At 50.2% G+C, this 26,711-nt stretch overlaps 3 protein-coding genes across 5 annotated transcripts in view; 2 read left to right on the forward strand and 1 right to left on the reverse strand.

Moving 5' to 3' along the window:
- Positions 1-2,410: 2,410 nt before the first annotated feature.
- The window catches only part of LOC138795156 (DNA (cytosine-5)-methyltransferase 3A-like), a 99,931-nt gene continuing 75,630 nt past the window's right edge, over positions 2,411-26,711 (forward strand). For 2 of the 3 annotated variants that reach the window (XM_069974137.1, XM_069974138.1), the window contains exon 1: positions 2,411-2,507. The gene's annotated coding sequence lies outside the window, so the exon portion shown is untranslated. The remainder of the gene's footprint in view (positions 2,508-26,711) is intronic. The other variant, XM_069974139.1, reaches the window with a different exon arrangement.
- Positions 23,097-24,035, reverse strand: LOC138795357 (olfactory receptor 2G3-like). The gene has a single exon (XM_069974344.1). The coding sequence runs from the start codon at positions 24,033-24,035 to the stop codon at positions 23,097-23,099; it is 939 nt and encodes a 312-aa protein (XP_069830445.1).
- On the forward strand, positions 24,132-25,473 carry LOC138795358 (uncharacterized). The gene is made up of 2 exons (XM_069974345.1): positions 24,132-24,165; positions 24,884-25,473. Exons 1-2 carry the CDS (start codon positions 24,132-24,134, stop codon positions 25,471-25,473), a joined length of 624 nt encoding a protein of 207 aa, XP_069830446.1.

Here is a 26,711-nt window from a genome sequence, read left to right on the forward strand (position 1 = left end):
TTCTAACACTACCTAAGGCAGTTCCTACAAAGGCCTGCAGGTGTCACTGTTGCCAGTGTAGTGTGAGGCAATGTAACTCATTCTCTGCCAGTGACAGAGAGTACATAGCATGACTTTACATAGGACATAGAGTTGGTGATCAGGTGCCATCCTAGGCCCAGCTGCTGCAATTGTGTTGTACACTACAGATGATCCTTACTGAAGGTAAAGTTACCCATAGCATTGCATTGTCTGGTCTCATCCTTCCATCTCCTGGTGTCCTGGATTCACACCACAGTCAGTCCTGAGATACCATCAGCCGCCTGTGCGATCTGGTGTCACCAAGGGGAAGCAGCCCCCCTATATACACTGAGGCCTATGTGCCCCTGTACACACTGAGGCCTATGTACCCCTATATACACTGAGGGCTATGTGCCCCTGTACACACTGAGGCCTATGTGCCCCTTATATACACTGAGGCCTATGTGCCCCCTATATACACTGAGGCCTATGTGCCCCTGTATACACTGAGGCCTATGTGCCCCTGTACACACTGAGGCCTATGTGCCCCCTATATACACTGAGGCCTATGTACCCCTATATACACTGAGGGCTATGTGCCCCCTATATACACTGAGGCCTATGTGCCCATATATACACTGAGGCCTATGTACCCCTATATTCACTGAGGCCTATGTGCCCCTATATACACTGAGGCCTATGTGCCCCTATATACACTGAGGCCTATGTGCCCCCTATATACACTGAGGCCTATGTGCCCCTGTACACACTGAGGCCTATGTGCCCCTATATACATTGAGGCCTATGTGCCCCCTGTACACACTGAGGCCTATGTGCCCCTGTACACACTGAGGCCTATGTGCCCCCTATATACACTGAGGCCTATGTACCCCTATATACACTGAGGCCTATGTGCCCCTATATACACTGAGGCCTATGTGCCTCCTATATACACTGAGGCCTATGTGCCCCTATATACACTGAGGCCTATGTGCCCCCTATATACACTGAGGCCTATGTGCCCCTGTACACACTGAGGCCTATGTGCCCCCTGTACACACTGTGTGCCCCTTATATACACTGATGCCTAGGTGCCCCTATATACACTGAGGCCTATGTGCCCCCTATATACACTGAGGCCTATGTGCCCCCTATATATACTGAGGCCTATGTGCCCCCTATATATACTGAGGCCTATGTGCCCCCTGTACACACTGAGGCCTATGTGCCCCTATATACACTGAGGCCTATGTGCCTCCTATATACACTGAGGCCTATGTGCCCCTATATACACTGAGACCTATGTGCCCCTATATACACTGAGGCCTATGTGCCCCTATATACACTGAGGCCTATGTGCCCCCTATATACACTGCGAGGGCCCCCCCAAATTAATGGGGGGACACACGGAACTGCAGCCCCCCCCCCCATTTTTGCTATATATGTGTATAGGGCAGACTTGGTCTGTCCCATTACCTTTGTCGCCCTCCACCTCTTTTCTCCTCACAGATGGTTCGGTTGGATTCTAGAAGATTCTCCCTGAACAGCTGTTGCCAACAGCTGATTGGAGCAACGGTCGAGCTGTCAGCTGGGATTGGCTGTTTAAAAAAGTGCGGGAGATTGGGTTTGAATTTAAGGGGAGACGCGCAGCTGGGAGCTCAGTCGGCACGGATCCCTAGGAGAAGAAGCTACCTGGAGGAAGACTGAAGAGGTCCAGCGGAGCTGAGAGGAGCGGCGCGGAGCAGCAGAAGCCGGTGGCGAGCGGAGAAACTGCCCAGCAGCGTGGGAGCGGAGACTCGTTGCGGTCAAGCTGTTTCCCCTGGGCTGGCGCGGCATCGCAGCAGCGGGTCGTCAGGCGAGAAGGAGCTGCGCGGCAACAGGAAGTGACCGGCCCCGGAACCGGAAGTCCCGCCTACTGTCATCCGGTCCCGACGTCATCAAGATGAAGGACCTGCTGTCGGCACTGCTGAGGAGAGCGGAGAGCTCCGGCGGAGAGGCCTGGCTGAGGAGATGCCTAGAAGAGCCACTGGAGGTCCCGAGCAGTGCCCCTACCAGGCTGGTGTTCCCCATCCTGCCCCCTAGACAAGACGAGCAAGCGGTGGAAGCGGCGAGCGAGGAGCCAGAAGAGGGCGAGCTGCGGAGGGGGGAAAGGCCGGTCAAGCGGAGGCGGAGGGGTAAAAGAGCTAACCATCCTCCGCCTTCGTCGGCCCCCCCTGTAAGCAGCTGCCCGGTTAGCCGAGAGAGGTCTGCTCCCAGAGATTTCCCTGTCAGAGGTCGGTCAGCAGAGATGAGGTCGACTGACAGTCAGTGCAGGGGGCACTCCAGCGGGCATTCCAGCAGGCGCTCAGGCGAGCACCACAGCGGGCACTCCAGCAGGCATTCCATCAGAAGAGTCAGCAGGCACTCACATGGTCATGCCAGTAGCCACTCTGCCGTGGAGATCCAGCCTCCTCCAGCTTCTACTTCAACACCACAGCAGCCAGGAGGATCGTCTTCAGCAGCTGGGGGTGAGTTGGCAGTTAACCCTGCCTTGTCTGATGTTTCTATGTTACTTGCTAATCCTGCTGTAAGGCAATTTTGTGGCTTATTGGCAAAGGGGGCACCAGTTACGCCACCTTTGGCCAATGTATGGGATGTTCCAGCTATGCCGACCTTGTTTCCAGAGCGCTCTATTCCTCCATGTTTGGAGAAAGGTGCGGGTACTGCTGAAATTTGCGTTAAAGAGGCTCTGACGTGCGAACTCTCGCCCTTGGGTTATTATCTAAGTGGTAATGTAAAGGAGAAAATATGGAAGAGAGAGTTTGTGGATGTATTGTCATTGCTCCCCTCAGTAAAAGAGCCTATGGTTAAATCTGACAAAAAAGATGATAAAGAGGAGGAGCGAAAAAGAGTGCCTAGATCAATATTTAATTGGATCCAGGGGTTTTGTATTTACAGTGCGGTTCTTGGAGAGAAACACCCCGAATTGTGTTCAGCCCTTTTCCAACATCTTGATAGTATTTTAGAAGCGTATAGAAATTTTGGTGGTATGGGATGGTTTTCATACGACGAAATGTATCGTCAGAAACTGGCAGTACATCCCAATATGCGTTTTGGTTCAAAGGATGTTGGGCTGTGGCTGAACCTAATGTTACCACAGAGGAGTGTGATTTCTAAACAACCTGGTAGTACACAGTCTAATTTTCGTAGAGCAGGTTTTTGTTTCGCATATAATGAGGGCCAGTGCAAGTGGGCAGCCAACTGTAAATATCGCCATGAATGCTCTCACTGTGGCGGACAACACTCAATGTGTCACTGCTTCAAAAAGGCAGCTCAGGCGTCCCAGCAGCCCACCACCAGGCAATGGTTAAAAGCGTGGACGCCAGTGAACCTCCAAAACATGTTGCCTTGGCTAGAAGCCTACCCAGACAGACAGAGGGCTGACCTCATTTGCGCTGGCTTTACTTACGGTTTTCACGTTCCTGCTTATACTGGGTCAGGTTGTGTCATTGTTGATAACTTAAAGTCTGTGCATCGTTTTAAAGAAATTGTGAGGGAAAAAATCTTCAAAGAGGTGAGGGAGGGGAGGGTGGCAGGTCCTTTTCCTGCCCCTCCTTTCCCTGATTTCAGAGTTTCCCCTTTAAGTATTGTGCCCAAGAGGGAACCTAATTCATTTAGGTTGATTCATCATTTATCATTTCCTGTTGGGGATTCGTTAAACGCATTGACGGACAAAAGCAATGCATCCGTGGAGTATGCATCCGTGGAGTATGCATCCTTTGAGGACGCATTACGTGTATTAAGAATTTTTGGTGTGGGTGCATTGCTCGCTAAAAGTGATGCTAAGTCAGCTTTCAGACTTTTGCCCGTCAATCCGGAGGGTTTCAATTCTTTGGGATTTTTCTTTGATGGTAATTTTTTCTTTGATAAATGTTTACCTATGGGTTTCACTCTGTCATGTTTTTATTTTGAGAGCTTCGCTACATTTGTTGAGTGGGTAGTTAGTGTTGGGGTGCCAGAAGGGGGTATTATTCATTATCTTGATGATTTCTTATTTATTGGGAGGGTAGATTCTAGTGTGTGTTTTGATTTATTGAATAGATTTCGTTTAGTCACTAGTAAGTTTGGCATTCCTATTGCAGAGGACAAGACAGTTTCCCCATGCCAGTGCTTAGAGTTTTTAGGTGTTACTATTGATACAGTTAATATGGAATTTAGACTCCCAGCAGATAAATTGACTAGGTTGAATAATTTATTAGGACAGTTTTTAGTTAAAAAGAAAGTTTTGCTGAAGGAAATGCAGTCCTTGTTGGGTTTATTAAACTTTACACTTAGAGTGATTCCCATGGGCCGCATATTCTCCAGACGATTATATATGGCTACTGCAGGTCTAAAGTCGCCTTATGCGCACATTCGGCTGACTAAGCCATTAAAGGAGGATATAAGTATGTGGCAGGAATTTTTATTTCGCTTCAATGGTCGAACTGTTTGGCAAGAGGAATTTGTGGAGTCTTTACTATTGTATACGGATGCAGCCGGTTCACTAGGTTATGGGGCATTCTGGGATGGGAAGTGGTCTGCAGAGTCCTGGCCTGAGTCCTGGGTAGTTAATGGCTTAGTTAAGAATATTGTTTTGTTAGAGCTATTTCCAGTTTTAGTTTCCATAGTGGTTTGGGGTCAGTATTTTAAGAATAAAAGAATATTGTTGAGATCTGACAACAAGGGTGTGATATTTGCGGTAAATTGCCTGTCATCTATGTCCCCAGAGGTAGTAAAAGTGTTGCGCCATCTAGTGCTGTGTTGTATGAAGTTTAACATATGGCTTAAGGCTGCGTATTTAGAAGGTTCAAAAAATGTAATTGCCGATTCTCTCTCTCGTCGACAGTTTGCCATCTTCAGAACCCTGGCCCCAGGAGCAGAGCAAAAGGGGGTAACATGCCCGTGTCACCTGTGGGATCTCGTATGGGAATAGTTCCTAGCTTACTGGCTAGTTCTCTGTCCAGCAGAACATGGGCTGGGTATTCAGCCGCATGGCTGGAGTGGAAGCGTTTTTGTGAAGCTAGGCAGGTTGAGTATTTAGAAGGGGATGTGTGGTTGGCTTTGGCCTATTTAGAGCATGTTTCTGTTAGGAAGTGGTCGTTTGCTACCCTCTCCAAGCACTTAGCTGGTATCTCGTTCTTTCTGAAATTGTTTGGTGGCCAGAGTCTAATGAGTTATTTTCCTGTGGCCCAGGCTTTAAAAGGTTACAGGAAACAATCTCCTTTTCGTGACTTACGCAGGCCTATTACTGTAGACTTGTTAGTGAAGCTGTGCAATGTTCTTCAGGTGGTGTGTAGCTCCCCCTTGTATGTAGCATTTTGTTTGGCATTTTTTGCTGCTCTGAGAATCAGTGAACTGGTAGCAAAAAATAAAACTACAGTATCTGGTCTTTTTCTGTCAGATGTGACTGTCTATCCCTCTGGTTTGAATATATTAATTCGTTTTTCCAAAACGGATGTATTGGGTAGGGGGACTATAGTTCGGGTTAATCGTTATAGCGGGTCCCCTGTTTGTCCTGTACAAGCAGTTGTAGATTACTTAGCGATTCGCCCACCAGTGGATGGGGTGTTTCTGTTGCATGAAGATTGGTCTTTCTTGTCTATCTTTCAGTTTAATTCAGTTTTAAAAAAAGTTTAGTTCATCTGGGTTTATCTAATTTAAAAATTAGCAGTCATTCTTTTAGAATTGGCGCAGCAACCGAGGCGGCTGCCTTGGGTCTGCAAGAACAAGTTGTAAAGCGTATTGGTAGATGGAGTTCTAGTAGGTATAAATTGTATGTTCGTCCAGGACTTGTAGTATCTTAACTCTTTCTTTTCTAGGTAAGCAGCTTTCTGTGTGGATTGTGGGACACTCCTTTATATACTGGGCAGAACAGAGAGCAAGCATACGTTCGTATTCAGTTAACTTAGACATGGACCCTAGTAGTTATTTAATTTACTGGTTCGGCTATAGAGGGTTGAGGTGGAAGGAGTTATATTACAAAGTGCTACGTTCAGCTACATCATTGCCCCCACCTGACATCCTGATCATTCACATGGGAGGCAATGATGTGAGCAAGGTCAGGACAGATGTCCTCATTGAAGAAATGAAAAGGGATCTATATTTGTTAACTCTCCTTTTTCCACAGGTGTGTATAATTTTTTCTGATATTGTACCAAGACTGGAATGGAAAGTAAAAGGAATGATGTACTGTGAGCGTATTCGTAAGCGCATTAATCACAGTATAGAAAAATTTATGCCATCTATTGGAGGTGTCTCTTATAGACACACTGAGCTTGAAGGTTTCTTACCTGGTCTTTATTGGTCCGACTTGGTACACTTATCAGAAATCGGTTTGGATATATTCAACATGGACCTTCAGTCCATGATTGAGGCTGGTGCCGCGGTTCTTTTGGGGGGGGGGGCTGTGACTGTGTCTCAGGCTAGTGGGGGTTAATCGCCCAGTCTATTCTGGGCTGGATATGTGACTGGCAATGGACTATGGTGTTTTATGAGTTAATTATTTATTTATGCAATTTATGATGGTTTGTAAACCCTTATGAAGATCCGCGGCCATAAAGTTTTCCAATGATAAAGGTTGTAGTGTTTTTCTTTTAGATAAGTGTTTGGGGGTTGGGGCTTGCATTTCCGTGAGGCCTATGTGCCCCTGTACACACTGAGGCCTATGTGCCCCTGTACACACTGAGGCCTATGTGCCCCCTATATACACTAAGGCCTATGTGCCCCCTATATACACTGAGGCCTATGTGCCCCTGTACACACTGAGGCCTATGTGCCCCTATATACACTGAGGCCTATGTGCCCCTATATACACTGAGGCCTATGTGCCCCCTATATACACTGAGGCCTATGTGCCCCTATATACACTGAGGCCTATGTGCCCCTATATACACTGAGGCCTATATACACTGAGGCCTATGTGCCCCTATATACACTGAGGCCTATGTGCCCCTATATACACTGAGGCCTATGTGCCCCCTATATACACTGAGGCCTAGGTGCCCCCTATATACACTGAGGCCTATGTGCCCCTATATACACTGAGGCCTATGTGCCCCCTATATACACTGAGGCCTATGTGCCCCCTATATACACTGAGGCCTATGTGCCCCCTATATACACTGAGGCCTATGTGCCCCCTATATACACTGAGGCCTATGTGCCTCCTATATACACTGAGGCCTATGTGCCTCCTATATACACTGAGGCCTATGTGCCCCCTATATACACTGAGGCCTATGTGCCCCCTATATACACTGAGGCCTATGTGCCCCTATATACACTGAGGCCTAGGTGCCCCCTATATACACTGAGGCCTAGGTGCCCCTGATAAGGCCAGGGGATGGGATTTTACCTTTTTGCACCATACCTGTATGACTACACACACATATACATATATATACATACAGGCCTTTAAATTAGAAGTGCCAGCACATAAAAGTAGAGAGTCCCTGATAGGGTTAATTTTATGATTCTAAGGGGCAGAGATGGTGGTAGAGATGAGGGGCAGAGATGGTGGTAGAGATGAGGGGCAGAGATGGTGGTAGAGATGAGGGGCAGAGATGGTGGTAGAGATGAGGGGCAGAGATGGTGGTAGAGATGAGGGGCAGAGATGGTGGCAGAGATGAGGGGCAGAGATGGTGGTAGAGATGAGGGGGCAGAGATGGTGGGCAGAGATGAGGGGCAGAGATGGTGGTAGAGATGAGGGGCAGAGATGAGGGGCAGAGATGGTGGTAGAGATGAGGGGCAGAGATGAGGGGCAGAGATGGTGGTAGAGATGAGGGGCAGAGATGAGGGGCAGAGATGAGGGGCAGAGATGAGGGGCAGAGATGGTGGTAGAGATGAGGGGCAGAGATGGTGGTAGAGATGAGGGGCAGAGATGAGGGGCAGAGATGGTGGTAGAGATGAGGGGCAGAGATGGTGGTAGAGATGAGGGGCAGAGATGAGGGGCAGAGATGAGGGGCAGAGATGGTGGTAGAGATGAGGGGCAGAGATGAGGGGCAGAGATGGTGGTAGAGATGAGGGGCAGAGATGGTGGTAGAGATGAGGGGCAGAGATGGTGGTAGAGATGAGGGGCAGAGATGAGGGGCAGAGATGAGGGGCAGAGATGAGGGGCAGAGATGAGGGGCAGAGATGGTGGTAGAGATGAGGGGTAGAGATGAGGGGCAGAGATGGTGGCAGAGATGAGGGGGCAGAGATGGTGGGCAGAGATGAGGGGGCAGAGATGAAGGGCAGAGATGAGGGGCAGAGATGAGGGGGCAGAGATGGTGGCAGAGATGAGGGGGCAGAGATGGTGGTAGAGATGAGGGGGCAGAGATGAAGGGCAGAGATGAGGGGCAGAGATGGTGGCAGAGATGAGGGGGCAGAGATGAGGGGCAGGGATGAGGGGGCAGAGATGGTGGCAGAGATGAGGGGGCAGAGATAAGGGAAAGAGATGAGGGGTAGATTGAGGGGCAGAGATGAGGGGGCAGGGATGAGGGGGGCAGAGATGAGGGGCAGAGATGAGGGGTAGATTGATGGGCAGAGATGAGGGGCAGGGATGAGGGGCAGAGATGAGGGGCAGAGATGAGGGGCAGAGATGAGGGGGCAGAGATATGGGGCAGAGATGAGGGGGCAGAGATATGGGGCAGAGATGAGGGGGCAGGGATGAGGGGCAGAGATGAGGGGCAGAGATGGGCAGAGATGAGGGGGCAGAGATAATGGGGGCAGAGATGAGGGGGCAGGGATGAGGGGCAGAGATGAGGGGCAGAGATGGGCAGAGATGAGGGGGCAGAGATATGGGGCAGAGATGAGGGGGCAGAGATGAGGGGTAGGGATGAGGGGCAGAGATGAGGGGGCAGAGATGAGGGGCAGAGATGAGGGGCAGAGATGAGGGGGCAGAGATGGTGGCAGAGATGGGAGAATAAAACTTGGCTTATTATTAAAGTATAATAAAATGTGACGTAAAATATCGGGACTGAGTGTGAATGGAAATACATGTAGGAGAGAATTGCTGGGAACCAGTATATAACATAGTCAGATGTAATTATCAAGCTTGGTCACTAGGTGGCAGTGTTGTATAAGGTGTGACACTAGGAAAACAGCGCTTCAGCAATGCCGCGTCAACATAGGACAGTGATTGGCTGGAATGTTTTATGAATGAGTTCTTACACTATTCCACATAGGTTCCTTCTAGATGTATAAGTCAGACCGCAGATATTGTTATACTGCTCCATGTACCGACCAGAGTATATACCCCCAGCCCAGACTATACCCGGTGTAACAGGCCAGAGTATATACCCCCCAGCCCAGACTATACCCGGTGTAACAGAGTATATACCCCCAGCCCAGACAATACCCAGTGTAACAGGCCAGAGTATATACCCCCAGCCCAGACTATACCCGGTGTAACAGAGTATATACCCCCAGCCCAGACTATACCCGGTGTAACAGAGTATATACCCCCAGCCCAGACTATACCCGGTGTAACAGAGTATATACCCCCAGCCCAGACTATACCCGGTGTAACAGGCCAGAGTATATACCCCCAGCCCAGACTATACCCGGTGTAACAGAGTATATACCCCCAGCCCAGACTATACACGGTGTAACAGAGTATATACCCCCAGCCCAGACTATACCCGGTGTAACAGAGTATATACCCCCAGCCCAGACGATACCCGGTGTAACAGGCCAGAGTATATACCCCCAGCCCAGACTATACCCGGTGTAACAGAGTATATACCCCCAGCCCAGACTATACCCGGTGTAACAGAGTATATACCCCCAGCCCAGACTATACCCGGTGTAACAGAATATATACCCCCAGCCCAGACTATACCCCGTGTATATACCCCCAGCCCAGACTATACCCGGTGTAACAGGCCAGTGTATACCCCCAGCCCAGACTATACCCGGTGTATCAGAGTATATACCCCCAGCCCAGACTATACCCGGTGTAACAGAGTATATACCCCCAGCCCAGACTATACCTGGTGTAACAGAGTATATACCCCCAGCCCAGACTATACACGGTGTAACAGAGTATATACCCCCAGCCCAGACTATACCCGGTGTATATACCCCCAGCCCAGACTATACCCGGTGTAACAGAGTATATACCCCCAGCCCAGACTATACCCGGTGTAACAGAGTATATACCCCCAGCCAAGACTATACCCGGTGTAACAGAGTATATACCCCCAGCCCAGACTATACCCAGTGTAACAGAGTATATACCCCCAGCCCAGACTATAGCTGGTGTAACAGAGTATATACCCCCAGCCCAGACTATAGCTGGTGTAACAGAGTATATACCCCCAGACTATACCCGGTGTAACCAGAGTATATACCCCCAGCCCAGACTATACCCGGTGTAACAGAGTATATACCCCCAGCCCAGACTATACCCGGTGTAACAGAGTATATACCCCCAGCCCAGACTATACCTGGTGTAACCAGAGTATATACCCCCAGCCCAGACTATACCCGGTGTATATACCCCCAGCCCAGACTATACCTGGTGTAACAGAGTATATACCCCCAGCCCAGACTATACCCGGTGTAACAGAGTATATACCCCAGCCCAGACTATACCCGGTGTAACAGAGTATATACCCCCAGCCCAGACTATACCCGGTGTAACAGAGTATATACCCCCAGCCCAGACTATACCCAGTGTAACAGAGTATATACCCCCAGCCCAGACTATACCCGGTGTAACAGATTATATACCCGGTGTAACAGAGTATATACCCCCAGCCCAGACTATACCCGGTGTAACAGAGTATATACCCCCAGCCCAGACTATACCCGGTGTAACCAGAGTATATACCCCCAGCCCAGACTATACCTGGTGTAACCAGAGTATATACCCCCAGCCCAGACTATACCCGGTTTAACAGAGTATATACCCCCAGCCCAGACTATACCCGGTGTAACAGAGTATATACCCCCAGCCCAGACTATACCCGGTGTATATACCCCCAGCCCAGACTATACCCGGGGTAACAGAGTATATACCCCCAGCCCAGACTATACCCGGTGTATATACCCCCAGCCCAGACTATACCCGGGGTACTCCTGTGACAACCACTGCACCTGCTGCGCCTCCAGTTCCTGCACAGGAGTAGAGAGTGTCCTGTGACATTACAACTAAGGACGCTCTTCTGTTAAGAAGAAAAGATGGACGCTCTTCTGAGCTCAAGTTGAGCCCCGTTGGCTCCCCAAAGTTTTTGTGTGCAGTGTCCCCAGTTAGCAACACCCCTGTTAAGCTGTCGTGCCCGGCCTAGCCGTCATCCCCTTCCCTTTCATCCCGTTTCTTGTTAGGAACAAGTGCCTTCCAAAATCTACTTGTGTTGCTACTAAAAAGATGGACTGACATAGCCATACCTCCCAACTGTCCCGGATTCCGCGGGACAGTCCCGTTTTCGGGGTGCTGTCCCGCAGTCCCGGAACGCCCCCCCCCTTGTCCCGCATTATATGTTGCCCCAGCGAAAAAAACAATAAATCAGTAACTCACCTGTCCTCCGGTCCCAGCAGCTCCTCTCCCGGCAGAGCGCGCACTCCCGTCATCCTCCGGGGCGGGCAGCGGGATATACAGACACTGACTGTGCCGGAAGTGACCTGCAGCCTCTGTCATGACTCACTTCCGGTACAGTCAGTGTCTGTATATCCCGCTGCCCGCCCCGGAGGATGACGGGAGTGCGCGCTCTGCCGGGAGAGGAGCTGCTGGGACCGGAGGACAGGGGAGTTACTGGTTTATTGTTTTTTTAGCTGGGGCCACACTATATGGGGGATTGGCTACTCTGTGGGCACTATATGGGGGATTGGCTACTCTGTGGGCACTATATGGGGGATTGGATACTATGTGGGGCACTATATGGGGGATTGGCTACTATGTGGGGTACTATATGGGGGCATTGGCTACTATGTGGGGCATATATGGGGGCATTAGCTACTATGTGGGGCATATATGGGGGCATTGGCTACTATGTGGGGCACTATATGGGGGCATTGGCTACTATGTGGGGCACTATATGAGGGATTGGCTACTATGTGGGGCACTATATGGGGATTGGCTACTATGTGGGGCACTGTATGGGGGGATTGGCTACTCTGTGGGGCGCTATATGGGGGCATTGGCTACTATGGGAGGCGCTATATGAGGGCATTGGCTACTCTGTGGGGCATATATGGGGGATTGGCTACTATGTGGGGCACTATATGGGGATTGGCTACTATGTGGGGCACTATATGGGGGGTTGGCTACTATGGGAGGCGCTATATGAGGGCATTGGCTACTCTGTGGGGCATATATGGGGGATTGGCTACTCTGTGGGGCATATATGGGGGATTGGCTACTATGTGGGGCACTATATGGGGATTGGCTACTATGTGGGGCACTATATGGGGGGTTGGCTACTATGGGAGGCGCTATATGAGGGCATTGGCTACTCTGTGGGGCATATATGGGGGATTGGCTACTCTGTGGGGCATATATGGGGGATTGGCTACTATGTGGGGCACTATATGGGGATTGGCTACTATGTGGGGCACTATATGGGGGATTGGCTACTATGTGGGGCACTATATGGGGATTGGCTACTATGTGGGGCACTATATGGGGGCATAGACTACTATGTGGGGCACTATATGGGGGCATAGGCTACTATGGGGGGCACTATATGGGGGCATAGGCTACTATGTGGGGCACTATATGGGGGCATTGGATTCTAGGTGGGGCACTATAATGGGGGATTGGATACTATATAGGGCATTTTTGGGGGGATTGGATACTGTATAGGGCACTATTCAGTCAGCAGCATGTGGTGACTGTAGGGGAGTGGCTATGGAGGGTTGCTATGGGGGCGTGGCTATGGAGGTTTGCTATGGGGGCGTGGCTATGGGGACCGCGGCGCACATGTCCCTCTTTGCTTTTTGCAAAAGTTGGGAGGTATGCAGATAGCACTAAGGGTGTATATGGACTGACATAGCACTAAGGGTGTATATGGACTGACATAGCACTAAGGGTGTATATGGACTGACATAGCACTGAGGGTGTATATGGACTGACATAGCACTAAGGGTGTATATGGACTGACATAGCACTGAGGGTGTATATGGACTGAAGCATCCTGTTGTTCCAGTTTACTAATAAGTTATTGCCCTATGGACGATATAGCCTAATGCCAAAGTTTTTTTTTTTTGTAAATCAAAGTTTATTAGAAGATATTTGAAGCATAACAGAAAGGAAAAAGACATTTAGAAAGTAGCAAATGCCTGGCGGGGAAAAATCCCAGCCATAAGAATCGTTAAATCAAACCATACAAGAAAGAATAGAAAATAGCGGGTTGAGATCAGCAGCATTATAAACAAGTCATAGATAAAATATGTACCATTGTGTACAACATGTTGATACACGAAAAGCTTAGCACTATCCCGCTGCTCCTTGAACGTCAAAGTATGCTGAAATACCGACCTCCCAGTAACACGAGGTGCGGTCTAGGGCCCCCGCTATACGTTAGTCTAGGCATGTACCGCAACCAGCGGTTAAGGAGCCGTAAAGTATAAGAAATAAGAAAAGATCAGAGGAAAAATATGGGGAGAATGGAAGCAAGAAGGGGGGGGGGGGGGGGGCGGGGGGAAGGGGGGGGGAGAGGGGGAGGGGCAAGGACACTGTCCAGAAGTGCGAGAGCCAACCAATCAGAGAAAGCAGTGAGGCGCCTCTAGGGTCGTTGCTTAGAGGTATGGTGTAAGGGCCTGGCCCTCCTTAAAAGAGGACCATGGCAGCCACAGCCGTTCCACCTTAGATCCCCGGTCGAGGTCATCCGCCATCATGGATTCCATACGGAAAAGAAAGTCCATTTCGGTCGCCCACTCCGCTATGGATGGGGGAGCTGTGGACTTCCAATGCCTGGGTATGACTGCCCTAGCTGCTGTCAGAAAGTGGCGTAGCAGTCCCTTTTTGATCGCAGAGACCGGGCCGGGGATCAATGAAAGCAGAGCAATGCTGGGTGTAGGGGAAAGTGATTTGCCTGTTACCTGGGTATAGATTTTAAAGACATTTTTCCAGAACGGCTGGAGCACCCTGCAGTCCCACCAAATGTGTAGCATTGAGCCTATCTCCGCCTCGCAACGCCAACAGGTCTCGGGAACAGTCGGGTAGCATTTGTGTAGGAGCTGAGGGCACCTATACCACCTTGTGAGGATTTTGAAATTCTTTTCCTGGGCAACACAGGCCACCGGTAGTTTATGCGTTAATGTGAAGATCTTTAGTTGGTCGGTTTCAGATAGGGTGATGTTAAGGTCTCTCTCCCACGCCGAAATAAACGGAAGAGTCCCATCAGCTTCCTTGCTCAACAACAGCCTATATAATTGAGAAATTACCTTGGTCGGCGGGGCGGTCTGCAGCAGCAGGGTTTCCAGGTCCGTGGAAGAGGTCACCAGAATCCCAGAGGGGAAGTGGGTCCATAGAAAGGCCTTCAGCTGTTCGTATTCAAACCAAGAAAGGACTCTCTCCGGGCAGTCCCGCTGCAATTCAGGAAGGGGGCGCAGAGAGGAGCTTCCCTCCAAAACCTGGCTCAACCTGGCACCCTCAGAGGCTGACCACAGGAGAAAGGTGTCCCTGCGCATGGCTGGGGGAAAAGCCGGATTGCCGAATAGAGGGCTCATGACGCCCGGCCGGTGAGACAGAGAGTACACAGGTAGTAGCCTATCCCAAACCCGGAGAAAGCAGCGTGTCAGGTACGGAAGGGACGCCATCTGAGGCCTATGAATGGGCAACACCCATGGTAGGGAACGTAGAGCAATCGGGGACATCTCCGCCTCCAGACCGACCCACTGCTTAACTCCAGCGCCATGGAACCAATCCACCACTCTCATCAGGACCGCCGCTTTGTAATACAGGGAGAGGTTTGGCAGGCCAGCCCCCCCCAGATGCCTGGGCCGGGTGAGTGTTTTGAATTTCAGCCGGGGTCGCAGGGAACCCCACACGAACTTCGTGAGAGCAGCCTGAAGGTGTCTTAGAAAGGTGTGAGGGACATTGATAGGCAATGCTTGAAAAAAATATAAAAACCTGGGGAGGATGTCCATTTTAATGGCATTCATCCTGCCAAACCAAGACAACTGAGGCCGGTTGTAGGCCGTCAGTTCTGCTCTCGTGCGTGCCAAGAGGGGTGGAAAGTTCAAAGCGAAGACGGTGTCAAGGTCAGCAGGGACCCATACACCCAAATATTTGATCGCTTTGTCCTTCCATTTAAATGAAAAAGCGGCTTTTAGCTGTGGCAATAGCGAGGGTGGGAGGGAAGCGTTCAGCGCCTCCGTCTTATTGTAGTTCACTTTAAAGTTGCTGACCTGGCCAAACTTTTCGAACTCACCTAAGATGGCAGGGAGGGAGATAAGCGGCTTGGTGACATAAAGAAGCAGGTCATCTGCGTATAAAGCTAATTTATATTGGGAGCGGGCAACTGGAATGCCAGTAAAGTCTGTGCAGGCCCGCAGGGCTACAGCCAGGTGCTCCATTGCCAATACATACAGCATGGGACAAAGGGCATCCCTGTCTGGTGCCGTTAGCAATGGCAAAGGAGGTGGACATGAGGCCGTTAACCCTAACTCTGGCCGTTGGATTGTTATACAGGGCCATGATTTTCCCCAGTAAGCCTTCCCTCAGTCCCGTTTGGAGCAGCGCGGAACGCAAGAATGTCCAATGTATTCGGTCGAACGCCTTTTCGGCGTCGACCGAAACAAGACACGCGGGGATCCTAGCAGTTTGGGCATGGGAGAGCAGCAGGACAGTCTTATTCAGGTTGTCCCTGGCTTCCCTCTTTGGGACAAAGCCCACTTGGTCAGTGTGAATCAGTGTAGGGAGGTGTGGGGCCAGTCTATTTGCAATCAATTTAGAAAACATTTTTACGTCCGCATTGATGAGGGAGATTGGTCTATAGTTGCAGCAATACGCACCATCCTTCCCAGGCTTAGGGAGTACCACTATTGTAGCCATCAGGGATTGTCGGGGGAAGGGGCAGGATGGGGATATAGAATTAAAAACTTTGGCCAAGAAAGGAGTCAGTTGCGAGGCAAAAAGTTTGTAAAAGTGCGCGGTATACCCGTCTGGGCCCGGGCTCTTACCACTGGGCGTGTCTTTGAGGACCGCCGCCAATTCACCGACAGAGAACGGGTCCTCCAAGCCAGCCGCCACCTCCGCAGGCAGTGTTGGGAGACCTGTATTGGCTACGTAGGCCTCAACTTTAGCATGGAATGCCTGAGGATCCATGTCTGCTAAGGGGCCTTTTAGGTTATATAGGGAGCTATAGTATGACTGGAAGGCCCCCACTATCTCTATCGGTTTATGACTGGTCCCCCCGTCCGCCGCTTTAAGCAGAGGAACAAATGTGTTTGCCGACCTGGGGTGAAGGAACCTCGCCAGGGAAGCCCCACACTTGTTCGAGTGCTCATAGAAGAAACGTTTCATACGTTCCCTGAAGCGTGCATGTTTTTTGTCCAGGAGCAGGAGCAGTTGGCTTCTATCAGCCATAAGAGTAGCCAGCACTGCGGGGTCACGAGAGCGTTTGTGATTAATCTCGCCTTCGTGGATCTTGGCGACCAACTTCTGAATGCTAACGGCATGGTCTCTTTTGAGACGAGAGCCGTGACTAATGAAAACCCCCCTCAACACGCACTTGAGCGCCTCCCATTGGAAGGGTAAGGGAGTGTTGTCGTCGACATGCGTGGAGGCAAAGTCGCTAATTGCCTTCCTGATGTCCGCCTGACAAGCCACGTCCCTAAGGAGGTTAGGGTTAAGCCTCCACGTCCACTCCCGCGGAGCCGAGTCAGGCAAAGTCAGCGACAAGGTGATTGGGGCGTGATCTGCCCACGTCATGGGCTCTATATCTGAGTGAGGGTGCCAGGAGAGCAAGTGATGGTCTATGAGGAAGAAATCTATCCTACTGTAGGAATCGTGCACTCCAGAGTAAAAGGTATAATCTCTCACTCCCGGGTGCAGGATCCGCCACACATCCACCAACCTGTGCTTGAAGAGGAGTGACCGAAGAGAACGAACTTGCGAAGGCGTCATAGCAGACCTGCCCGAAGAGGAATCCATGCTGCGGTCTAGGACCAAATTGAAGTCCCCCGCTGTTATTAGGAGTCCCTCCGAGAATCTGGCGAGCTCCTCCACTAACCGGTGCCCCGTCTGGACCTGGTGATGATTAGGAAAGTAAAAGTTAGCAATGGTGAACAGGCGACCTGCGAGCTGTATCTTCAGGAAAAGATAACGTCCCTCGGGATCTATCAGCGTGTCAAGGACAGAGGCAGGCAGTGATTTGTGAAGTCCTATGCTGACACCCTTTGTTTTGGCAACTGGGTTAGTGCTATGATACCACTGGTTAAAGTACCGGGTGGGCATTGCTGGAGCATGACCCGTCTTGAAGTGGGTTTCCTGCAGTAAAAGTATATGCGTTCTCTGCTTGTGCATATGATATAGGAGTTGAGACCGCCGTTCTGGCTTGTTAAAGCCTCTAATATTCAGTGAGGTAATCTTCAAAGAAGCCATGGCGGCCTCCCCTCCGGACAGTGTCCCTGGGGAAGGGGCAAAGGGAGGGCAGGGAGAGGAAAAGAGAGAAGGGAGAAAAAAGGTCAGGCTAAGGAGAGAGAAAAGGAACAGCACCTCCCGGAGGAGGGGAAAGTAAACGGAGCCGCTACCAGCCGGTAGCAAAGGAGATAAGGACGAGTCTACAGACAGACTATCCGACTTGGTCCACTAAGGGCCAAGGAAAAGGAACCAGTAAGGACGGTGACAATAATTATACCGTCATAAAAACCTAAGTGGGGAGGTAACTGGGAATGAACCGATCAAAATGCTGAAGCCTTAGCTCCCAGAACCTGCTATTGAGACAAACCACCTAAGGAGGTGGCATGGGAAAACAGACAGTTATATCGGATAACAAACTGAGCCGAGGCACCCCCGCTAGCTGCAAGGGGGAGGGGGGGGGGGAGAAAGGTGGGAAGGGGAGGAGGGGGGAGGGAAGGAAGGGGGAAGGGAGGGGGGAGGTGTTGAGGGGAGGGAAAGGTGGGGAGGAGCGGAGAAGGTAGGGGGAGGGAGGGGGGAGGTGTGGGAGGGGGGGGAGGGTGGGGAGGAGGGGAAGAAGGGGCTAACTCAGGAGGATCGGTGGCTGGTGGGAGGGCAGGGACTGATGGGAGGGCAGGAAAAACAGGATGAGGGATGCGGGATGAGGGATGAGGGGGGGGGGGGGGGGGTGGCGGCACCTGCATTGGAAAATGGCAATATAAACACGATTTTAACCAGCAAAAACAGTAACATAGGCAAACAAGACACACGCATTACATTCAGGCATTGCCCTGTTCCAACGGTGGACAACGCCAAAACAAAAAAAAGAACGTATGGCTAATGAGGCACTTATGAAATGCCCCCGAGTGACTAGGAGCCGAACGCTATAATAGCCGCTAGGCAGTCACGAGGGGATTGAAGCCTGTCGGGAGAGGGGTGCTCCAGGGAGATGCTCAGTCCTCCGGTCTATTCGGGCCTCGATCAGACGAGCGCCGCCTCCGTCTTCTATTCGGTAAGGGGCCCCTAGATGGACCTGTTGTGCGTCGGGGGGCTCTCTGTTGCAGAGGGGGGAGGGGTGGCCACTCAGAGATGGTAACCGGGGGGAGTCGCAAGTCCTCAAGGAGCTGGGGGAGATCCCCTGGGGTACGTAGGTGATAGGTGCGATTGTCACATCGGATTTGCAATTGAAATGGGTACCCCCAGGAATACGCCAGACCTTTGTCCCTAAGAAGGTGAAGCAATGGGCGCAGAGCTCTGCGTTTAGCCAGTGTGGTACGAGACAGATCGGTGAGGAGCAAAATAGTGGCGCCATCAAAATCCACGGAGCCCGCCTCTCTGGCCCTGCGCATTATCTCTTCTTTCTCCTGGAAGTAGTGCACCCTGCACACAATGTCCCTCGGCCTATCAGGGTCAGTGCTCGGCGGGCCCAGGGTTCTGTGAGCTCTATCAATGTCCAGTGGAGCAGTCGGTGGTCTCCCCAAGAGGGAGTTAAAAATGCCTTGGAGGGTGGGCATGATGTCTGGCTGTTTAACCGCCTCCGGTATCCCTCTCACCCTGACATTGTTGCGGCGGTTCCTATTCTCCGCGTCGTCCACCATGTCGAACAGGGCCTGGATTTGTTGTGCATGCAAGTCCAACTGCTGTTGGTGGGAAGTTTGAGCTATTTGCAAGTCAGCAGTATTCTGCTCTAGTGTGTGCACAGTAGTGGACAGAGTCCCTATGTCCTCTTTCAGGGACCGGATTTCAGCCTTACATACAGCCTCCATGCGTGCAATGTACCCCTCCATATCAGTCTTAGTAGGCATAGAAGCCATGTGAGATTGCAGAGAAAGGAGGTCAAGCCCCTGTGTGGGGCAAGAGATATGGTGCTGTGCCCCCAGAATGTGTGGGGAAGAGCTGTGCTGTACCTCATTCCCAGAGTCCGGAGGCCCTGCGTCCCGGAGCAGAGCCGGGAAGTCCTGTGACAGGGCTTGAGGGGAGGCTGCTGCTGGCGCCTGAGGATCCGGCCGCAAAGTTGCTGTGGCGGGGTGGGCGGCCATCTTGCTCTGGCCGCGTGGGGACGAGTCCACCAAGAAGCGTCGGATGCCGCTGCGGGTCCGGCCCGGTATCGCTGCGGGTGAGTGCCGGAGGCGTCTGCGGGGCTTACCCGGCATATGGGCACTGTTTTCCCGGCTGTCAGACGCTGTTTGTCGGCTCTGGAGCGGCGGCTGCTACGGAGCTCTGCTCAGGTGCGTCCGCTCGGCGCCATCTCCAGGCCACGCCCCGCCTAATGCCAAAGTTATTTATAATGTTTTCTATGTCTATTTTACATTCTTCTATTATAACCCATGCTGTGCCTTAAGCTCTCAGGCAATCCTTTTCCCCAGGTGCTAGGCCGTGGACTCACGCTCAGATTTTCTCAGTTGGGGGAGAGTATTGTACTAAGAGACTGTACAGTAAAGCTGTTATATTTTGATATCACTGGGTCATCTCTTCCTCCGCACCAGCACCCATACACACTAGCCGCACGTCTTGAGTTATTTTTCCCCTTTCTTTGGGTGGCGGTACTGACAGTCCAGGTGGGTCAGTGGGGTCAGGACTAATGTGACAAGAGGCCATGGGACCCATCACAGCCCGGCAGGTCACTGACCATTAGGGGGAACACAGCCAGCCGCACAAAACAGCAGGTACCAATGCAGTGTCCCAGAACAGCCCTTCTTATGCTCACACTTTCATTATAAACAGTTCTGTTCTGGAAAGCTATGGTCCACTGCAAACTGCGTGTATTGTGTCCCCCTTCTCAGTATTTAAGTCTGCCATTTCAGTCATTTATTGCATGTGAATTCAAGTATCAGTGTCAAAAGGTATTATGTCGCCTCCTAGTGTTCAAGGATGGTACTTCTCATGCATATTCCTCTGTATATGCCTAATGGTGTGATGATGCAATGGCTGGATGTCACGTGACTGTGCCCTGCTTCCATGGTAACACCAATGGTCATCGAGCTTTTGGCTGGGGTTACCATGTGACTTCCTGTGCTACCTCAGTCTGTTCCCTGCCATCAAGGGGATAGGTTGTCTGTTGGTCCTCTCTCTCCCTGCTAAGGAGAGAGGCCTCTGTGTGCTCTGCTGCTCCAGTCCACTGGCTGTGTTCCTGTCTCAAGTCTCAAGATTCTCATCTGGGTGTCGATTCTTCAGTCATTCTTCAGTTCATCTCATCATCATCTTCTCAAATCATCAACAGCAAGTATTCAATTCAAGTCTCATTCCACCCAGCATCTCTGCTTCAGTATCACTACTACCCCCATCATTCAGCACGCTACTCTCACAGCCTATTGCAGCATCACCCATTACTCTGCTTTATCCAAGATTGCCTTATTCCCGGTTGCATCCGGAGAGACTGTTGCTACTAGTTACCACCGTTACAATAAATATACAACTACCGTTGTTTCTGAACCTTGGCATTGGTGTGATCATTGGTGCCCTGACTAAGGACAACGAAGAATCGCATGCCCAGTATTCCCGCACGGTCAGGAGCCCGGTTTCCAGCTGTAGCACCCTCGTGCCTAAACCGTGACCACTACATCCTACAGCTGCCCCGATTCCTGCACCCATCCAACATCTGTATAGCGGAGTGGCCCCTAGGGGCCAGGGCATCGCACCAACATCACACCTATGTAATGTCTGTTATTTACGTGAATGACCCCCTTCCCCGTGTTCCCCCCACCCCGGAAGTGTGGTGCAGTATACTTATCAATTGCTGTAGACCCTGGCCGCCATCTTGGGTCGACGACGTCATCTTTGGGAGGCTGAGCAGCTGATGACGCGGCAGAGGGGGGCCGGCATGAGGGAGGGCTGGAGCGGTCCGGTCGGCCTCCTGAAGATGATGTTGTTGACCCAAGATGGCGGCTGGGGTCGACTAAGTATACTGCACCACACTTCCAGGGTGGGGGGAACACAGGGAAGGGGGCCAGTCACTTAAATAACACACATTACAACGTTGTATAACTTTGTAATGTGTGTTATTTAGTGAATAAATGTTAAACGCCGCACTTCCCCTTTAAGTGTTTAATCTGTGTCACATTTCTCTTAACCAGTTTATTTGGGTATCCCCCTACATTGCAACTTCTGACTCATCTCCCCTAATCTCCTATCCAGGAGTCGGCTACGTGGTAGGGATTCCACCATTTTTCTGGGGTGTAGATAACCTGAAAAGGTTATTTCTATCCGTCGGTTTCAGATAAATGTCTGTACACAACCTCCCTCTTCCCTGAATCTCCACGTGTCCAAGAATTGGAGCCCCCCACTAGGGTAATTCATTGCAAATTTCATGTCTGGATCAGCATCATTCAGGAATCTAAAGAAGTCCTCCAACTCATTCACAGTCCCCTCCCAGACAAGGAAAACGTCGTCAATGTACCTCCACCACCCCCGCACTTTGCTGAAGTCGGGAGATACATACACAATGGATTTTTGGAGTTCCGCCTTTTTCTACAGTTTGCTAAAATAAACGTATATTGGGTTTTTTGCTGTCTGTTTTGCATCTGTTTGGGTTTTTTTTTGGGGGGGGGGGGATGAAAAAACAGATGAAAATACAGATGTATTTGTGTGCATCCATTTTTCCATTGACTTCCATTATATAAAAAAAAACGTGTGACCACCAGAAAAGTGGATCAAAATGGATGCACACAAATACATCCGTTTTTTCATCAGTTTTTTGCAGAAGAACGATAAAAAACAGAGTGCAAAAAATACAGTGTGAAACCTCTTCATCTTGAATTTTACCATCCACATCTCCATAGTATCTGCCCCCTGGGGCATCTGAGCTTCAGCTTCACTTTTTTTTTAATTTTTTTTTTTTTTTTTGTTTATTTGTTTTTTTAGATTTTTCATTGATATCATTGATAAAACACTAAAACGGTCAATAAAGTGACAGAATACTATGGAGTTTTATTCAGGAGTAGAAAGAAACAAAAAAACTGCTGAAACCTTAAATCACATATCATTCCGAAACAGATTTTCCTGAAATGAATGAAAACTCTAGAAGGAGGTTGGTCTTGTTGGCTCGGAGGCTGCCAGTGGGCTGTCATGTGATGTCCCTACACGATGGACACAATGGTGTGACTAGAGCCCACTCCCATAATGCAGTTGTTGGCTGATCACTCATTTGCCCAATAGATGCCTAGACCCACATATACATATATACTCACTGGTTCCTGTGGTGGCGCTTTATCTCCACAAGAACAAATGGATGGAGCAATTGAAATCCAACATGCCCGATCCATCTCTACTCCAACATCTGCCACTGGAGAAGGGTTTGGAGGTCACCATACTCATTATACAGTCTCTACACTATGCAATGTGTGTGATCAGCTTTGTATACATCAGATATGGAAGCAAATGGGGAAGAGAAGAAGGTGCCTACATAGATTCGCATCCAGGTTCTCCATAACTTATAGTAGAGGAACAGCTCTGAAGCCCAAACACTGTGCAAAGTCCAAGGCTCTGAACGTCTACGAGGTGGCAGAGGCTTCCTATGGGATCGGCGATGATGTAGTCAGATCGATTTCGCCAGACAGTGGTTGTCCATGATTTTCCGAAAAGCCTCTTTAACGTCATTGTTCCTCAAGCTGTAGATCAAAGGGTTTAAGGCCGGAGTCATGACCCCGTACATCAGAGAGATATATTTTAGTTGATATGAAAATGTCCTTGTCTGCCCCAGATACATGGTCATACTTGCTCCATAAAACATAAGAACCACGGTCAGGTGGGAGGCGCAGGTGGAGAAGGTTTTGGTTCTTGTCTCTGTGGAACGTATTTTTAATATGGCAAAAATGATGCAAATATATGAACCGGTGATGAAAAGAAACGGGGCTAAAAGGGTGAAAAGACTCATAAAAAAGATTGTGGTCTTATAGAAGGAGAGGTCACCGCAGGCCAACTCGAGGAGCGCCAAGATCTCACAGACAAAGTGGTCCAACTTATTCCTTCTGCAGAAGACCAGGGGCCTGGAGATGGCGGGAAGTGTTGATGTCATGAAGCTCACTGACCACATGAGGATTGTCACGTTCCTACAAACCCTCCGATTCATCACAGTGGTGTAATACAAGGGGAAGCAGATGGCAATGTAGCGGTCGTAGGCCATCACCGCCAGAAGGATACACTCAGTCTCTCCAAGAAACAGCCCGAGGTTCATTTGGGCCAAACACCCGAGGACGGAAATGGTTCTTCTCTTGGAGAACATATCAAGTAGGACCTTGGGCAGAGAACTGGATGAATAGCAGAGGTCCAAGACGGATAAGTTAGAGAGGAAAAAGTACATCGGGCTGTGTAACCGAGGACTGACCACAACCGTACAGATCAGGAACGTGTTACCCACAATGGTCAAAGCGTAGAGTAGGGAGAAGAAGACGAATATGGCGACACAAGTCTTCAGATTCTGAGGAAATCCAATCAGGATGAACTCTGTCAGGACGGTTTGGTTCCTGGTTTCCATCGTTACCAAAGAAAAAAGATTAAAAAAAGATCATCATGTCGTGTTTCCTGCAGCTGACTAGTCGCCGACAGCCGAGAGCGGAGTGATGGTGGCTCGATGGTCCTGCTGGAGGCCGGAATACAGAAGGACAGTAAGTCTATATGCCATGTCAGTTTCTTGTGCAGCCGCTAGGAATCCCGGGCGGAGTGTATACTATGTGTATGTATCTATGTACTATTTATGTGTATACACTCCGGCCAGGTTGCCCTCTAGCTGCAGCACAATGTAAGTTTAGTATTAATCACGGCCGTTGTTGCAAATCGGCACCAATGGCCGTGATTAATACTAAACTTACATTGTGTGAGCGTAGCCTTGTACTGTGTTGTAGTATTACTAGCATTGTTTGCTATGTAATGTGTCTTCGTTATGGTCACCTCACCTGCACCAGACTCTGAAGGGGTTAATAGAAAGCCAAGCAATGGCACAGAAAGCTTAGAAGCCGGTAATTTTCCATTGTTGCTGTGCGATAGTCTGCAGGGCTGAGTTTTTGGAGGGAAACAAGCTGACATGTTGACCTTATCAACGTTGTTTATGTCTAGAAAGAAGCTGCTGTATAATTCCCATAGACTTGTATGGAAACTCAATACAAGTCTATGGCAGGCTAAAGCTGAAACATTGTATCTGTTAAGGCCTCCACCCCGCCCACTAGAAGGTTCTAGTAATAAAGGAAATCAGTCAGTAGCCTGCGGTCCTGCAGAGAGAGACCAGGGAGGTGAAGAGACTGCTAGACCGCCCAGAAGACAAAGAAGAAGACACTGAATCTACAGACCCAGGGGCACCGGCCCTCTGACCGGAGCACAAGCCTGCAGAGACCAAGGAGAAGACTGCGGAGACCGAGGAGAAGACTGCGGAGACCGAGGAGAAGACTGCGGAGACGGAGGAGAAGACTGCGGAGACCGAGGAGGAGACCGAGGAGAAGACTGCGGAGACCGAGGAGAAGACTGCGGAGACCGAGGAGAAGACTGCGGAGACCGAGGAGAAGACTGCGGAGACCGAGGAGAAGACTGCGGAGACCGAGGAGAAGACTGCGAAGACCGAGGAGAAGCCTGCGGAGACCGAGGAGAAGACTGCGGAGACCGAGGAGGAGACCGAGGAGAAGACTGCGGAGACCGAGGAGAAGACTGCGGAGACCGAGGAGAAGACTGCGGAGACCGAGGAGAAGACTGCGGAGACCGAGGAGAAGACTGCGGAGACCGAGGAGAAGACCATCTGGGGGCAGTATCTGGGGGCCCATCTGGGGGCAGTATCTGTGGGCGCATCTGGGGGCCCATTTGGGGGCAGTATTTGGGGGCCCATTTGGGGGCAGTATCTGGGGGCAGTATTTGGGGGCAGTATCTGGGAGCCCAGCTTTGGGGCCACTCCAACCCCGGAGGCTGCAGTAGGTAGAAGGAAAGACTAGCTAGGTGCAGGGGCCTCACAGTACAGTACTCTGCCGGGATGGTTGTAGAGAGTTTTAGTAGAGAAGAAGAGTCTCAAACTCACAGTTAGGAGGAGAAGAAGGATCCTAGACCGTCTTATGCCAAACAAGTCCAGTGAGGGTCCGGTCTGATAGTACGAGTCCCAGGGGGACACAACCCCTCAAGATTACCCGAATAGGACGAGCAAGATCCAATGGAGTACTTCGGCTTGTGCTGTTTGCTCCACTGATGATCACTCCCTTCTTGGTGGATTGTCCTGAAGACGAGAATATCCAGGTGACCTCCTAACTGTAACAGGACCCTGGGCCAGATATCTCAGAAGAGACCCCCGGGAGACCCCCAGACACCTCATACTGAGCCCAGCCTCAGGCTCCAGGACATCTGATATACAGGAGATTATATCACCGAGATATACCAACATAACCCAGGTGCAGCAAAGGCTGTGCTGTTACATAGGACTGCAGGTTACAGCTACTACATTATCTGTACTCAGAGATATCACTGTGTTATCTGTGCTGTTACATAGGACTGCAGGTGACATCTACTACATTATCTGTACTCAGAGATATCACTGTGTTATCTGTGCTGTTACATAGGACTGCAGGTGACTACTACATTATCTGTACTCAGAGATATCACTGTGTTATCTGTGCTGTTACATAGGACTGCAGGTGACTACTACATTATCTGTACTCAGAGATATCACTGTTATCTATGGTGTTACATAGGACTGCAGGGGACTACTACATTATCTGTACTCAGAGATATTACTGTGTTATCTGTGCTGTTACATAGGACTGCAGGGGACTACTACATTATCTGTACTCAGATATATCACTGTGTTCTCTGTGCTGTTACATAGGACTGCAGGGGACTACTACATTATCTGTACTCACAGATATCACTGTGTTATCTGTGCTGTTACATAGGACTGCAGGTGACTACTACATTATCTGTACTCAGAGATATCACTGTGTTATCTGTGGTGTTACATAGGACTGCAGGTGACTACTACATTATCTGTACTCAGAGATATCACTGTGTTATCTGTGCTGTTACATAGGGCTGCAGGTGACATCTACTACATTATCTGTACTCAGAGATATCACTGTGTTATCTGTGGTGTTACATAGGACTGCAGGTGACATCTACATTATCTGTACTCAGAGATATCACTGTGTTATCTGTAGTGTTACATAGGACTGCAGGGGACATCTAC

This window comes from Dendropsophus ebraccatus, chromosome 6 (assembly GCF_027789765.1).
Source record: "Dendropsophus ebraccatus isolate aDenEbr1 chromosome 6, aDenEbr1.pat, whole genome shotgun sequence".
Taxonomy (NCBI): domain Eukaryota; kingdom Metazoa; phylum Chordata; class Amphibia; order Anura; family Hylidae; genus Dendropsophus; species Dendropsophus ebraccatus.

Excerpts from the sequence above, each read along its gene's own strand:
- LOC138795357 (XM_069974344.1), bottom strand. The coding sequence starts at position 24,035 with ATGGAAACCAGGAACCAAACCGTCCTGACAGAGTTCATCCTGATTGGA.
- LOC138795358 (XM_069974345.1), top strand. The coding sequence starts at position 24,132 with ATGGTCCTGCTGGAGGCCGGAATACAGAAGGACA. Across the intron at positions 24,166-24,883 it reads GGCCGGAATACAGAAGGACA|AGACCAAGGAGAAGACTGCG; the intron begins GTAAGTCTATAT and ends ACAAGCCTGCAG.